At 37.9% G+C, this 11,565-nt stretch overlaps 1 protein-coding gene across 2 annotated transcripts in view; it reads right to left on the bottom strand.

The window, feature by feature from the left end:
* ZC2HC1A (zinc finger C2HC-type containing 1A) overlaps positions 1-11,504 on the bottom strand; it is a 35,147-nt gene extending 23,643 nt beyond the window's left edge. The window contains exons 1-3 of one of the 2 annotated variants that reach the window (XM_025041176.1): positions 11,282-11,504; positions 3,993-4,066; positions 1,868-2,022 (exon numbers count right to left, since the gene is read on the bottom strand). In XM_025041176.1, coding sequence (XP_024896944.1) covers positions 1,868-2,022; positions 3,993-4,066; positions 11,282-11,376 — 324 coding nt within the window. In that variant the 5' untranslated portion in view covers positions 11,377-11,504. The remainder of the gene's footprint in view (positions 1-1,867; positions 2,023-3,992; positions 4,067-11,281) is intronic. The other variant, XM_025041177.1, reaches the window with a different exon arrangement.
* Positions 11,505-11,565: the final 61 nt, after the last annotated feature.

The following is an 11,565-nucleotide window of genomic DNA, read 5'->3' as shown; positions in this document are numbered from 1 at the left end:
AAAAAAAAAAAAAAAAAAAAAGATAGCTCTACCTCTCTCATGAGTATAGATGCAAAAACCTCGACTCAGTATAATTACACACATTTACATGTTTGAGATGACCGATTCTTTCGTTCTTTTGTTTTATGGTGAAATGTGTGATCGCAACATTTATCTGCTCCGTGATGAGTGCTAGCCACGTGCTGGTCAGTTTCGCTGCTCCCTTCTGCTTTTTCCTCGTAGCACCCCTGTAACACCGCTGAGCCCACGGTTTTCATCACCTGTCACTGAGTGAGTTAAGGTTTTCCTGGCACAGCCATTCACAAGGGGTTTTAGGGAGGAGAGGCCCAGGGCAGCTCTGTCCTCTGCTGATCAGATACACATGCAAACGAGGTCTGTGTGTGTGATCTGGAGTGCCTCTTCTGCTTCTCTACAATATGGGTCCAGGAGGGCTGCTGCCGCCAGCCACTGCCCTCAGTTCCCACACTCACTGCTTGAAAAAAGACACAGCCCTTTAGAGTGGCCCCCCATCTTCAGAAAGGGGGTCCCTTCCACCCCCAGCTAACGCTTTCTGAGCGCCTCTGTCACTGCCATTGGCTGGACCTATTCAGCTCTCTATTCCTCACTTCCTCCCTCCTGGCGTTTGTCCATCCCAGCCAGGCTCATTCTCGTTTCTGCCTGAGTCTCTGAAACTCATCCGGGTCTCTGCCTTGGCTGTAGTAAACAACGGCCATATACTTCCTGATAAGACCCCTTGCCATTAAGGCAAGGAGACCCCATACCCTGAAGGTGGCAAGTTCCCAGATTCTGGGCCATGGGTGCCCCCCCACCGACGCCCCCAGTAAATTCCTGCACTTCCTCTATGGGTAGGTTCTCCTGGATCTCAGTTGCTCTGGGCAGTCCTTACATGCATGGCGCAGTCAGTGGATCCTGCCTGCTTTTCTTTTCTCCAAAAATAGTGTTTGTGTTTGTGTTTGCTTGCTCACTCTGCTGATTTTGTAGGATTTCCTTGATACAGGTAAAGATACTGAGAACTACAGTGCCATGTTCAAAATCTAATACACTCACTGCTTCTCAAACTTTAATGTGCATGTGACTCACCCAAGGTCTATGTTAAAACACAGATTCTAATGGAATGTGTCTGGGTGGGACCTGAGATTCTGCGTTTCTAACAAGTTCCCAAGTAGTGCTGATATTACTGCTCTATGGACCACACTTTAAGTAGCGAGAATATAAATTACTTAATGTAAAACAATGGTTTTTACTTTGCTTTATCTTAAGATTAATTTAAGTATATAAATTAATCTTAAGATTAATTTAAGTATATTTAAGTATATATCAGAGGTGGTATTAAGGAGATATTATTACAGGAGATTCATTGCTTTGGTCACAAGACAAAATAAACTGATAATTCCTATATGTAGACAATTGAGTAACTGATAAAACTTATCCCCAGAAAGTATAATAAGATCACAAACACTGACGATCAGTCAAGATAATCACTATCTATTATGCCAAGATGTCTATAAGTAATAGCTCTACTTACGTATACAGGGATTACGCTACTGGTAAAAGAGATTTTAACTTATACTTAACTATATCTGAGGTAATTTATAATGACATAAAAGAACTTGTGAAGACTTTTTAATTATTTCCAGCCTGTAGCAAAGTAAGTGGTTCTCCAATGCTACAAAAACCTCCTTGTAATAGCTAGAGCCTGAGACAGTAGTATGGTCTCTCTTTTGCAAAGTTTAAAATAAGTTTCTGATCATTTCTAAACATGACACAAAATTCTGTTTGTTCTTCAATCTTAGTATAACAGATAATTGTAATTCTTTTCAATACATATAGCAACAAGGTTCATACTGTTGAAAAGTTATATAATTACCCTAGGTTTAAGAGGTTTTACTGTCGGAATATCAGTTCCTTCAGCTCTTTGTCTGCTTGAATCAAAAGTCTTCCGTTTTTTAGTGGCAGTTTTCTGGCAAATGGGTCCATGTTTTTTCTGTTCAGATGAAGAAATGCAATGTATCATTTTCTTCTCTACAGAAGGAAAGACTAAAAACTGTAAATTGTCATTTGAGACCAGTTTAAAAACCTTAAGATGAAACAAACAATAAATAATAATACCTAAATAAGATTTCAATTTTGAGTTAATATTCTCCTAGTTTTCACACTGCTAAGAATAGGATAATAATATAACCAAGTCAAAGCTATCTAAGTGGGAAAAAGTATTTTCATTACTAAATACCTGAAAATAGATGCTAAAAAAAGAACGTGAATGGAGGATACATTAGTGCTAGGATTACAAAAGATATATTCGCAGTAGTTTGGATTACTAAATTTAACATAATAGGAGTAAGTTAAGATAAAGTTAATATAAAATAATAGGACAAAGTGATTAGAGTGGTACCCTTCCTTCACAATTATCCCTTTTCTCTCTTCTGGAACTTAAGTTTTCTCTCTTTCTTTACCAAGGATTTTTCTTGAGGTATCTAGTAATCTACTCCTATAGTTTGATTTTTTTTTAACATGGCTGCCAACTCAATCATTCATGTATTTGTTTTAAAAACATTACAATGGAAGCTCTAAGTGACCTCCAGTTAACCTATCAGATAAATAATCATTCTCCCTCTGCTAAATAAAATCTGTTGACTGATGACATCGGTGCACAAAATGTACTTGTTTCTTTTATATTTTGATAAACACTGACTGAACAAGCAGGAACTGTCAAACTTTACCTGGGAAAAGAAGAAATCTCTACACTGGTTGGTTCTGTATCATGGAGCCTCTCATATTTTCTATAAACAATTAGTAACTAATTGTTTTACATACCTGATTTCAGTTTTCATTTCAACAAATAAGCATAATTATAGCTGTTAGAATAAAACCTTTTAAGTATTAAAAACATAAGAGTGTGGCTAGCAGGCGACTTTCTAGTAGACATCTGTTCTCATATTGAGTTGTATAGGTCAAAAGTATGCAGTGCTTGGACCCAATGGATGTTTATATAGTTGCAGGCATTACCATGATTACATCATTTACTAAATATTAGCTCAATAAATGAGGACCAAAAAAGGACCTTTTTCTTCTGTGAGAACTCAGCTGAATGCTTTGAAAATGGCTTGAAAAAATAGTGAATTGATAACCAAAAATAATCACTAAATTAAGTGTGGGCAAGACATTTTTAAAGGATTAAGAAAAAAGCTGTCATTATTTAAAAGGTGTCTGTAGTCACTGGACATTTTTGGATCATTAATTCCTCACTTTGCTTTAAAAGAACAAACTGGAAATGGTAAGATGCAAAATGCAATGTGGCAGAATTCTAGTCAGCAAATCCATATTAAAAGAAAATAGTATCCATTCTACATCTCAATAGTAATAAATCTATATTCATATTTGAAGGTAAAACAAAATATTTAAGGTGTGTAGGCATTTTCTTCGTATTCTCTACATAGCTAGCTATTTGATATTAAAATCAGTTAAAAACGCTTTTATGTGTATATACTAAGTATCTAAAAGTATATTAAGAATGCATAATATATTTTAGGGGCACTTTTAATTGAAACATTTTTTCTTTGGACTATTTCAGATCTATATAGGAATTGAGAATAGTTTACTCATTTATTCATCACCTTGCTTCAATGATTGCAAACGTTTTAGAAATCATATTTCATATATCGCAGCTTACTTTCCTGAAGTACTTTAAAGCAAATTCCAGACATCATATTCTGTATCTTTAAATATGTTATTATGCATTTCTGAGTTTTATGCTGTTTTTGTTATTATTCTCACAAAGGGAAGGACATTTTAATAGAGAGGTTTGGCAGAGCGATGCAACTCTGCGGGCAAGACCACTCTGGAAGATGACGCGGATGGAAAGGGTACTCCTGACCGAAGAACATCAGCCAGTCTCTCTCCAAATCATTCCACAGAGGTTCTTCCCATGAGACCTGTGCAGAAGTATTTAACAATCACTGATCCATCAAACGGCAAAGGAAAAAGGTACTCACTAACGCCACTGGAAAAAATGTTCTTCCACATATCTTGCAAGGTAATAATTCTCCAACTTGGACACTTCCATTTTCTAAAACGGAAAAGAATTTAGTCAATAAATTCCATAGCTCAAATTGTAATACTTCCAAGTTTTATGTCTTCCCTTAGTTTCACATATTAGTTGTCAGTTCTTATGAAAAAATGTCCTGTTTCATTTTGAAATAAGCAACATTATCAATTAAAATGGTCACAAGTCTTAGAATTAAAAGTGGTCAGAAAGTCCACGCCAAATACAGAAGTCATGATTTAAGGATAACCAAAATGATATTTTTGAAATCTCTGTTTAACTCTTATTTTAACCAAATCGATTTGTCATATTCTCTTCACTTACAGGCTATCACTATTGCAAATTACTAAACTTTAAAAACCAAATCTATCTTAAGGTTAATAACGCATATTATTAATCTTCAAAGCATTAAGAAATAACATTAGTGATCAGTGAGGTGGCTTCCTAAGGTGATCCAGGACAGAAAAAAAATTTTGTTCTTTAACACCAGAAAACAGGAAGTATACCGCTTCAAGGAAAAGATCACCCAATTACTATGCAAACTATCCGTGTTATGTAAATTGTTCATTATTTTATATATATTATGTTAAGATCACCAGAATGGCAAGTTGATATATTCTGACCATACAAGTCATTAAATAAGAACTAGCTGCAACTTCTACTCAATCAAAAATTAATACATCTATCATGTACTTGCATGCAACAAATTTTGTTACAGAAACGATAAAAAAAAAACTACATTGTTTGGAATTCTACATAACTGAGTAAATGTGTCATTTTATTATCTAGCCAAATATCAAAGCTAAATTTATTCCCATACCTGTAATTTTCTAATAATGATTCTTAAACCTAAATCTTTACCATATTCTCTGAATATTTTACTGATTGTTACAATTCTTTTAACACATGAAAGACAAATAGAAAACCATTTCCTTTTAAGCGTAACATAAACTCATGAAAAAAGTATAATTACGACTTCATATAATTTGTTCCCAAAGCATTTAGCGAGTTCACAGAACACTAATCAGGGGAATCAAAACAGATGTCGGTGGGAACGCAATCAAACAGTAACAGAGGAACTGCTCTGTTCTCTCATTCTCCTAATCCTCCACTGCCCTATTTTAGTGGTAGATCTTGACTATTTGTCATCTCAAACGGAAGCAATGTCTACGGTGGCAGTTTAGCAGTGGACACTACAAAAGCAAAGCTAAGGTTTGCCTGACTTAAGGAGAGGAGCTTCATCTCCCTGGGTCACTAAATGCCACCACCCGGAGTGCTGAGGCGGTCGCTGGATGAAATCCATCAGGTATGTTAAGACAAAAATGTCTTCATGATCATGTCGAAGCGAACTACGTGCTGCATGATCTATGAAGCTTGTTTGTTTATAGTTCTCATGTATTTCTTTAAATTCGAAGCAAAGATTTAAACATTCATCAACACAAAATGTTAAAGTGTCACATATTTTACTTGCTTAAAAGTACATTTCAGTATCACCTTGTAAAACAGATGACAAAACAGAATCTTATAAAAATGAACTATTGAGGAAAACCAGTTCAACTCCTGGGAGCAATGTGAGTGCCTACCTGAGCACCTACTACTTGCCAGGCATGACGTGAGGGCGGAAAGACTCATCCGCTGCTCTCATAAAGCGAACAGTCTACATGAGTTATGTCTTCATTTGCCTAAGAACCAAAGTATCTCCCATTTTTTAAAATGCAAAAACTTAAAACTAAGAACAACTAGAAAAACTATCATATAATAAAATCCAACTCCTGGGATTAATTCCTACATATTATCAAACATGTTCAAATTATCTATAAAAGAAAAGAAAATCGGTATCACCAAAAAGTATAAAAGAGAGGTAACAGCATTAAAGAAAAAGCACTTAAAAACAATTATCTCAGAAAAGAAATGTTGAAATAATTATTCCATCCAAAATAAATTTAAAAAGATATATAAATTTATAATTTCCTCTTATACTGGCTGGTCTTATGGCACCGTGTTATAATTTACAAAATATGGCATACACATGTGTGTTGGTGTCAACACCCCCCCCTGGAAGGAATTACCAACAACAGGTCGTGACAAGCCGCTTAGGCTGTACAGCCACAAAGGCGCATTTTGTTTGAAGGTATTCATTAAAAGACATGAGTGCAGTAGAAAAGGCACTGGAATTTGTCTCATATTATCTAAGTTCAAGTCCCAGCTCTGTTATTCAGAACTACGAATCCCTGGAAAAGGTATTTAACTTTAAGGTTCAGAGTCCTCTTGTATAAAATAAGGACGTTAAATGACCTACACGGCCCCCTTCTACCTCTAAACTACCATGATAGATATACCATATTTATTTAATAAAATTTACCTTAGGACCACCTTAGCACAAAACATACATGGATGATAAGATACTTCTCTTACTGGTCTTATATTAAAAAAAAAAAAATAGCTGGTCATAGGTAAGAATGATTAAACCAACTGACCAACTGCAGAGCGTGGGATGAATCTTTCAGGTAGTGTGTATAATATGTTGATGAAATCACTTCCACTTGTCTAAATACAAAACTGAGAATCTGTGGGGGCCTTCGGGAAAAAGTATGCTGACTCTCTCCTTGCTGGAAAAGTCTTCGCTATATGAACTAGAAGAAAACACATGACTAATCATGTAGGTAGGTTCAGTTTAACATCTGTTAAATGAGGATATAATATCTGCTCCATCTACTTTGAAATTTAAGAGGATCGACTGAGAAGTTATATATAAAATGCTTCATAACCGATGAAATAAAAAAATTTATTACCCTCCAGGGCATGCAGGCAAACTCCGATAATCTCTTCTGAGTAGCAGAAGCTAGTGAATTGTGTGGCTTATATAAATACAGTAGAGTGATGATACTCGGGGTGATTATTATAGCAGAGAGCAAACACCGTGGAAAGCAGCACTCAAACTGATGGACAGAACCAAGTATAAAAAGTAGTTTAATATTCTAAATCTCTCAGGAAGCCAATCTCTTTCGAAATTTATCCTGCACACATTATTGATTCTGTTATGAGTTGCTGTATTTAGCGACTCCAAAACCTGCATAATAATGAGGGTTGAAACGGTATCTTTATATATTACTGCTATATAGGTGACGTGAAACAATATGCTATTATCTAAAATAGCTATGCCATTCTAAAATCTATACATTTTAAAAATAGGAGAGAACATTTTTAAAAGAAAATCTTGGAAGAACAGTCTTGTCTCTGTGTAGTATGTTTATTTCCGCATCTGAATCCAACCTTTAAAAGTCATCAAATCTCTTTTGAAGCACACAGCAGCTGTCATATCAACTTTCTTCTTACGATCCTTTTAAAAAGCCAATTACTTCCATGTCAATAATCTTTAATATCTTACAAGATTTTCCTTTTTCAGCTCATCCTACATTTTCAACACTCACTTAACCTATTCGACACATAACCTTCACCCTCCAGCCCACGTCAGTCACCTGCTCTCCAATTCGGCAAAAACCACCACTGTTAACTCAGAAAGGGTCGAACTCTGGATCTGAAAATACTCAAACTCTCTCCCTAACTACAGTCTTCTACCTTCTACCTCTCTCTCTGTCACGTCCTTCACCTCGGAGTGACTGCTATTTTCATGATAACCCGTTCCTGGCTGTATTTCCTTTTCTACCTAGTCTGAACCTGACTAGTCATTTTCTCTACTTTCACCAATCACCCTCATGTCCCTTGCTCCACGGTCAAATGTTTGGAAAACCCTAGATGAAACAAATGGGTTTTCTTACAACAGAACTTTTTCAGTCTTAAAGAGAGATTTCGAATGCCGTTATTACCCCAACAGAATCCTTTCTGCCTCTAAGAGGTATCTGGGACCAACATCCTCGGCAGCGCATTTTGGAAACACGGACCTGAGTTCACTGCCTGGCTCCTCCCTGCCTCGCATTCACTCCCGGCTAAACCTTAGGCAAACTTTATTAAGTCTAGCCACTAAATTAAAGTAGATCCATTTGTTAATTCAACAAATGCGTCCTTATTGAACACCTAGCAGGAGACAGGAACTGTTCTAGGAGGTAGGCAAACAGTGATGGAAAAAATCAAAGACCGTAATCTTATGAAATATCTACTCATATAACAGGAAAAAACATACATAAAAACAAGTATTCAAAATGGCAGGTGGTAGAAAGCACAATGTTAGAAAAACAGCACAGTAAGGAGAGCCAGGACTGTCTTAACGCTGTTCGTACCTCTGAGAAGCCAGTAGGGTCGGGGAAAGCTTCTTTGAAAAGCAGACATTAGAGATCTTAAGAAACACCATGAATTTACTAATTGTCAAATGCAGAGCCCTCTTTTGAAGCCCCATTCTGCTGGGCCTTTCTGCAGCATCAGGCTCTGCTCCTGGATCCCTCCCACCTGCAAAGTCCTCTCTTGACTTCGGTGGTGTTTTTGCCTCTCTGGAGCCCATTTTTCAGACCTCACAAGCCGAGCAGGGTTTGACCTGGTTAGTACTTAATGTCCAGGAACACCAGACACCACAGGCTCTCTGGGGGCACGAAGTCACTACTAAATACTTATTTTCTCCCCTCACTGACCTTCCTTGACAACTTTTAAACCTATTTAAACAGCCCCCCACCCCCCGCACCTCCAACGCTCCAATTTGCTGTTTAATTAACCCTACAGCGTCGGTTCCACTCAAGTTTCTTTCCTCATTTTGTTAAATATGGCTTTCATGGGTAGATGCGTCCATTTGCTGTCATTCGTAGGCTGATGACTACTGAACTAAAAACTCCAGATAGGTATTTCCAAGTACCGATGAGACTTTTCCTCTAGAAATCCCCCAAGTACTGAACAAACACAACATCTCGAAAGCCAAACTCATTACCTCATCTCCCAAACTTGGCCTTCCTCTTGGATAAAGTTATTAATATTATCTCTTCGTCCAAGCTGGAAAGCTGCTTTATCTTTGATTCCTTTTCCCCATGGCATCCAGCAGCCATACCTCATCTTTCTGTCTCAGAAATGTCTTCTGAATCTATCCTCCCGTTTTAATTCCTGCTCTTTTGTCTTTGTCCAAATTCTCATCACATGTACGTTATTTCCAGCCTCCTCTTTCTGCTGCCACGGTTATCTAGTGAGATTATCCACAGTCCCTTTCAAGAATGCTGTTTCACCTACACTGAAGTACTCGTAAGCCCTTCACACACTTCTTGTGACTTTATCCATCCTATGTACCAGGCACTTACATTTAATACTTAATATAAATCAGGCGGATTGATATTTAAAATTCTATTTTTTAAAGGTGAGGAAACTGAGGTTCAGATTAACTGCCTGAATCACAGAGCTAAAAGGAAACAAAGCAAGGATCCGAACAAAGGTCTCCCAAACACACTGGTTATTAAGACACCTAGCATCCGACTCGGTACCAAAAAACAAAGAACGCTAGATACAATGATAAAGATGAAGAATTATTCAGTAAACTTCCAGTGTTTAGACTAGGGAAAAAATGAAACAAAAAGAAACCTTCATGGGACAGGATGGCTGTCTTCGATTAGACCAAGGGCTACATCGGAGAAGAGCAACCAGACTTCTCATCAAATCTCAGAGGACAGACCACCAAGCACTGCTACCTGTAGCGGTCCCAAAGAGGAATGGGCAGCCTGATGATCCATCACAGTTGTTAATAACCATTTACCAAGGTGTTACGAAAGCAATGACAACGCTATGTACATATGTAAGTAACGTAAGCTTAGCATTTACCATCTCTCCATTTTCCAGATGAAAGTCTTATGGGAGATTAGAACTCTCCCAAACCCAGACCTCCTTCTATTGCCCTTAGATATACATAGAGGCCAGCAGCTTTACGCAAAAAGCAACGAAAGGCTTTGCTCTAATCACCCACGCAATGCAAAGGTGCTCAGATAGATTATGCAAAATCATGAGCAGTCATTTATATTTGGTTTTGAAATAAAGTAATCGAGTATTATAATAGGTTTTCATTATACTTTAAAAGCATTCTTAGTAATATTTCATTTAATATTTCAATAGTGACCTCTTGGCACTGCTAAAATATAAAGTTCGCTAAAACGCACTCTCAATGAGAGCAGGGCTTTGATTTTTTATTTTTCGCTGTGTCCCCAGGGCCAAGAATGGCACCCATTACAGATAAAGTCATTTATCTCACGAGAAATACTGAGTACCTGTTCTTTGCCAGACACTGTTTTAGGTGCTTAGCATACATAAGTGAAAAATCAAATGAAGATCTTTGCCTTAATTACAAATGTTAACTAAGAATCTGCAGAGAAAATGTTCTAAAGCACTTTACGTGTATTACCTTATGAGGATTCCAGAACCCATGGTCCCACCCACTATGCTATAATACCACGTGTTTTAAATTTCATTAAAAAAATAAGCCGCTTCAGGGAGTCTTCTAAACAAAAGTATCTCGAAAGTAAGGAGTACTATCACTACAATTCCTATTTCATAGAAACTTGAATGATCTGCCTAAATAAGCAAAGAACAAGACCTCCATTTATCATAATATACTGCAGCTGCCCACAAACAGAAAATCATCAGAATTCTTGATTATCATCCTCGAGGTGTTTGCTATGAGAGCTTCACCTCAAAGCAAAAGCATGAAATTCTATCACGCTCATTACGACCTTTGCTTTTTGATGAGCTTCGGTAACCGCAAGTTACTAGCTATTGCTTTTCACTTCATAACACAACCTCAGATCATTTATTCTCTAGCATGCAGTCATGCCAGGAGGCTCAGTGCCTCCACTTATTGTTAATTCCATCCGAATCTATGTAAATCAGGAGGAAAAAAAGAGCTAAATCAAGAAAAGAGGATCTTTCAATTCCGCAGGCTTATTCTTCATCGAAGGATTAACCACAATTTGAAAAAGAATCCTCAACTGTTGTTGCCGATGCTAGTTGGGGTATATATTTTTCCTTTGTTGTTTTTAGGTGACCGCTATATTACACAGGATGAAATGGGTAAAGCGAATAGAGAAAAAGGGAAAGAACTGGGAACAAAGCAAAATCTGGAGTCATGGTAACAGCACAAGGATAAACCCAAAGATAAGGAGTCAATGCTGGCGCTTCCTGACACGGGCGTCGTAAATAAGCCCTTAAATCCTCCTGTTAATCTATTGTCCCGGCTCTAAAGCTGGTCAGTGACACTTCCTTGGAAGATGCTCTTGGCATCCTTCCGATACAAGATGCTGTAGGAATGGCAAAAACGGTTACCTAGGGAAACTGGCCAAGGAAAGTGTCAGAGGATCGAGGCTGGAGACACACCCCAGGGCAGCAGCAAACAGTGGAGGTGGGGAGGCCGTGGACATCAACGGAGAGTCCACTTTGCAGGGAAAATAAAAGCTGGCCAGCGGCTGTGATTGCTAACAGGACACCGAGGAGTCAGGCAAGACCAGGCGTGCGCCAGGCAGGATCAGGGGCGGGGTGGCGAGCCCCTGCTGCGGACCGTGCGAGGCGGGGAACCTGGGGATCGGCAGCCCCACCGCGTGCCGTCGGGC

This window comes from Pteropus alecto, unplaced genomic scaffold, assembly GCF_000325575.1.
Source record: "Pteropus alecto unplaced genomic scaffold, ASM32557v1 scaffold87, whole genome shotgun sequence".
Classification (NCBI taxonomy): domain Eukaryota; kingdom Metazoa; phylum Chordata; class Mammalia; order Chiroptera; family Pteropodidae; genus Pteropus; species Pteropus alecto.
The sequence above is the reverse complement of the archived record's forward strand: the minus strand, read 5'-3'. Positions and strand labels throughout refer to the sequence as shown.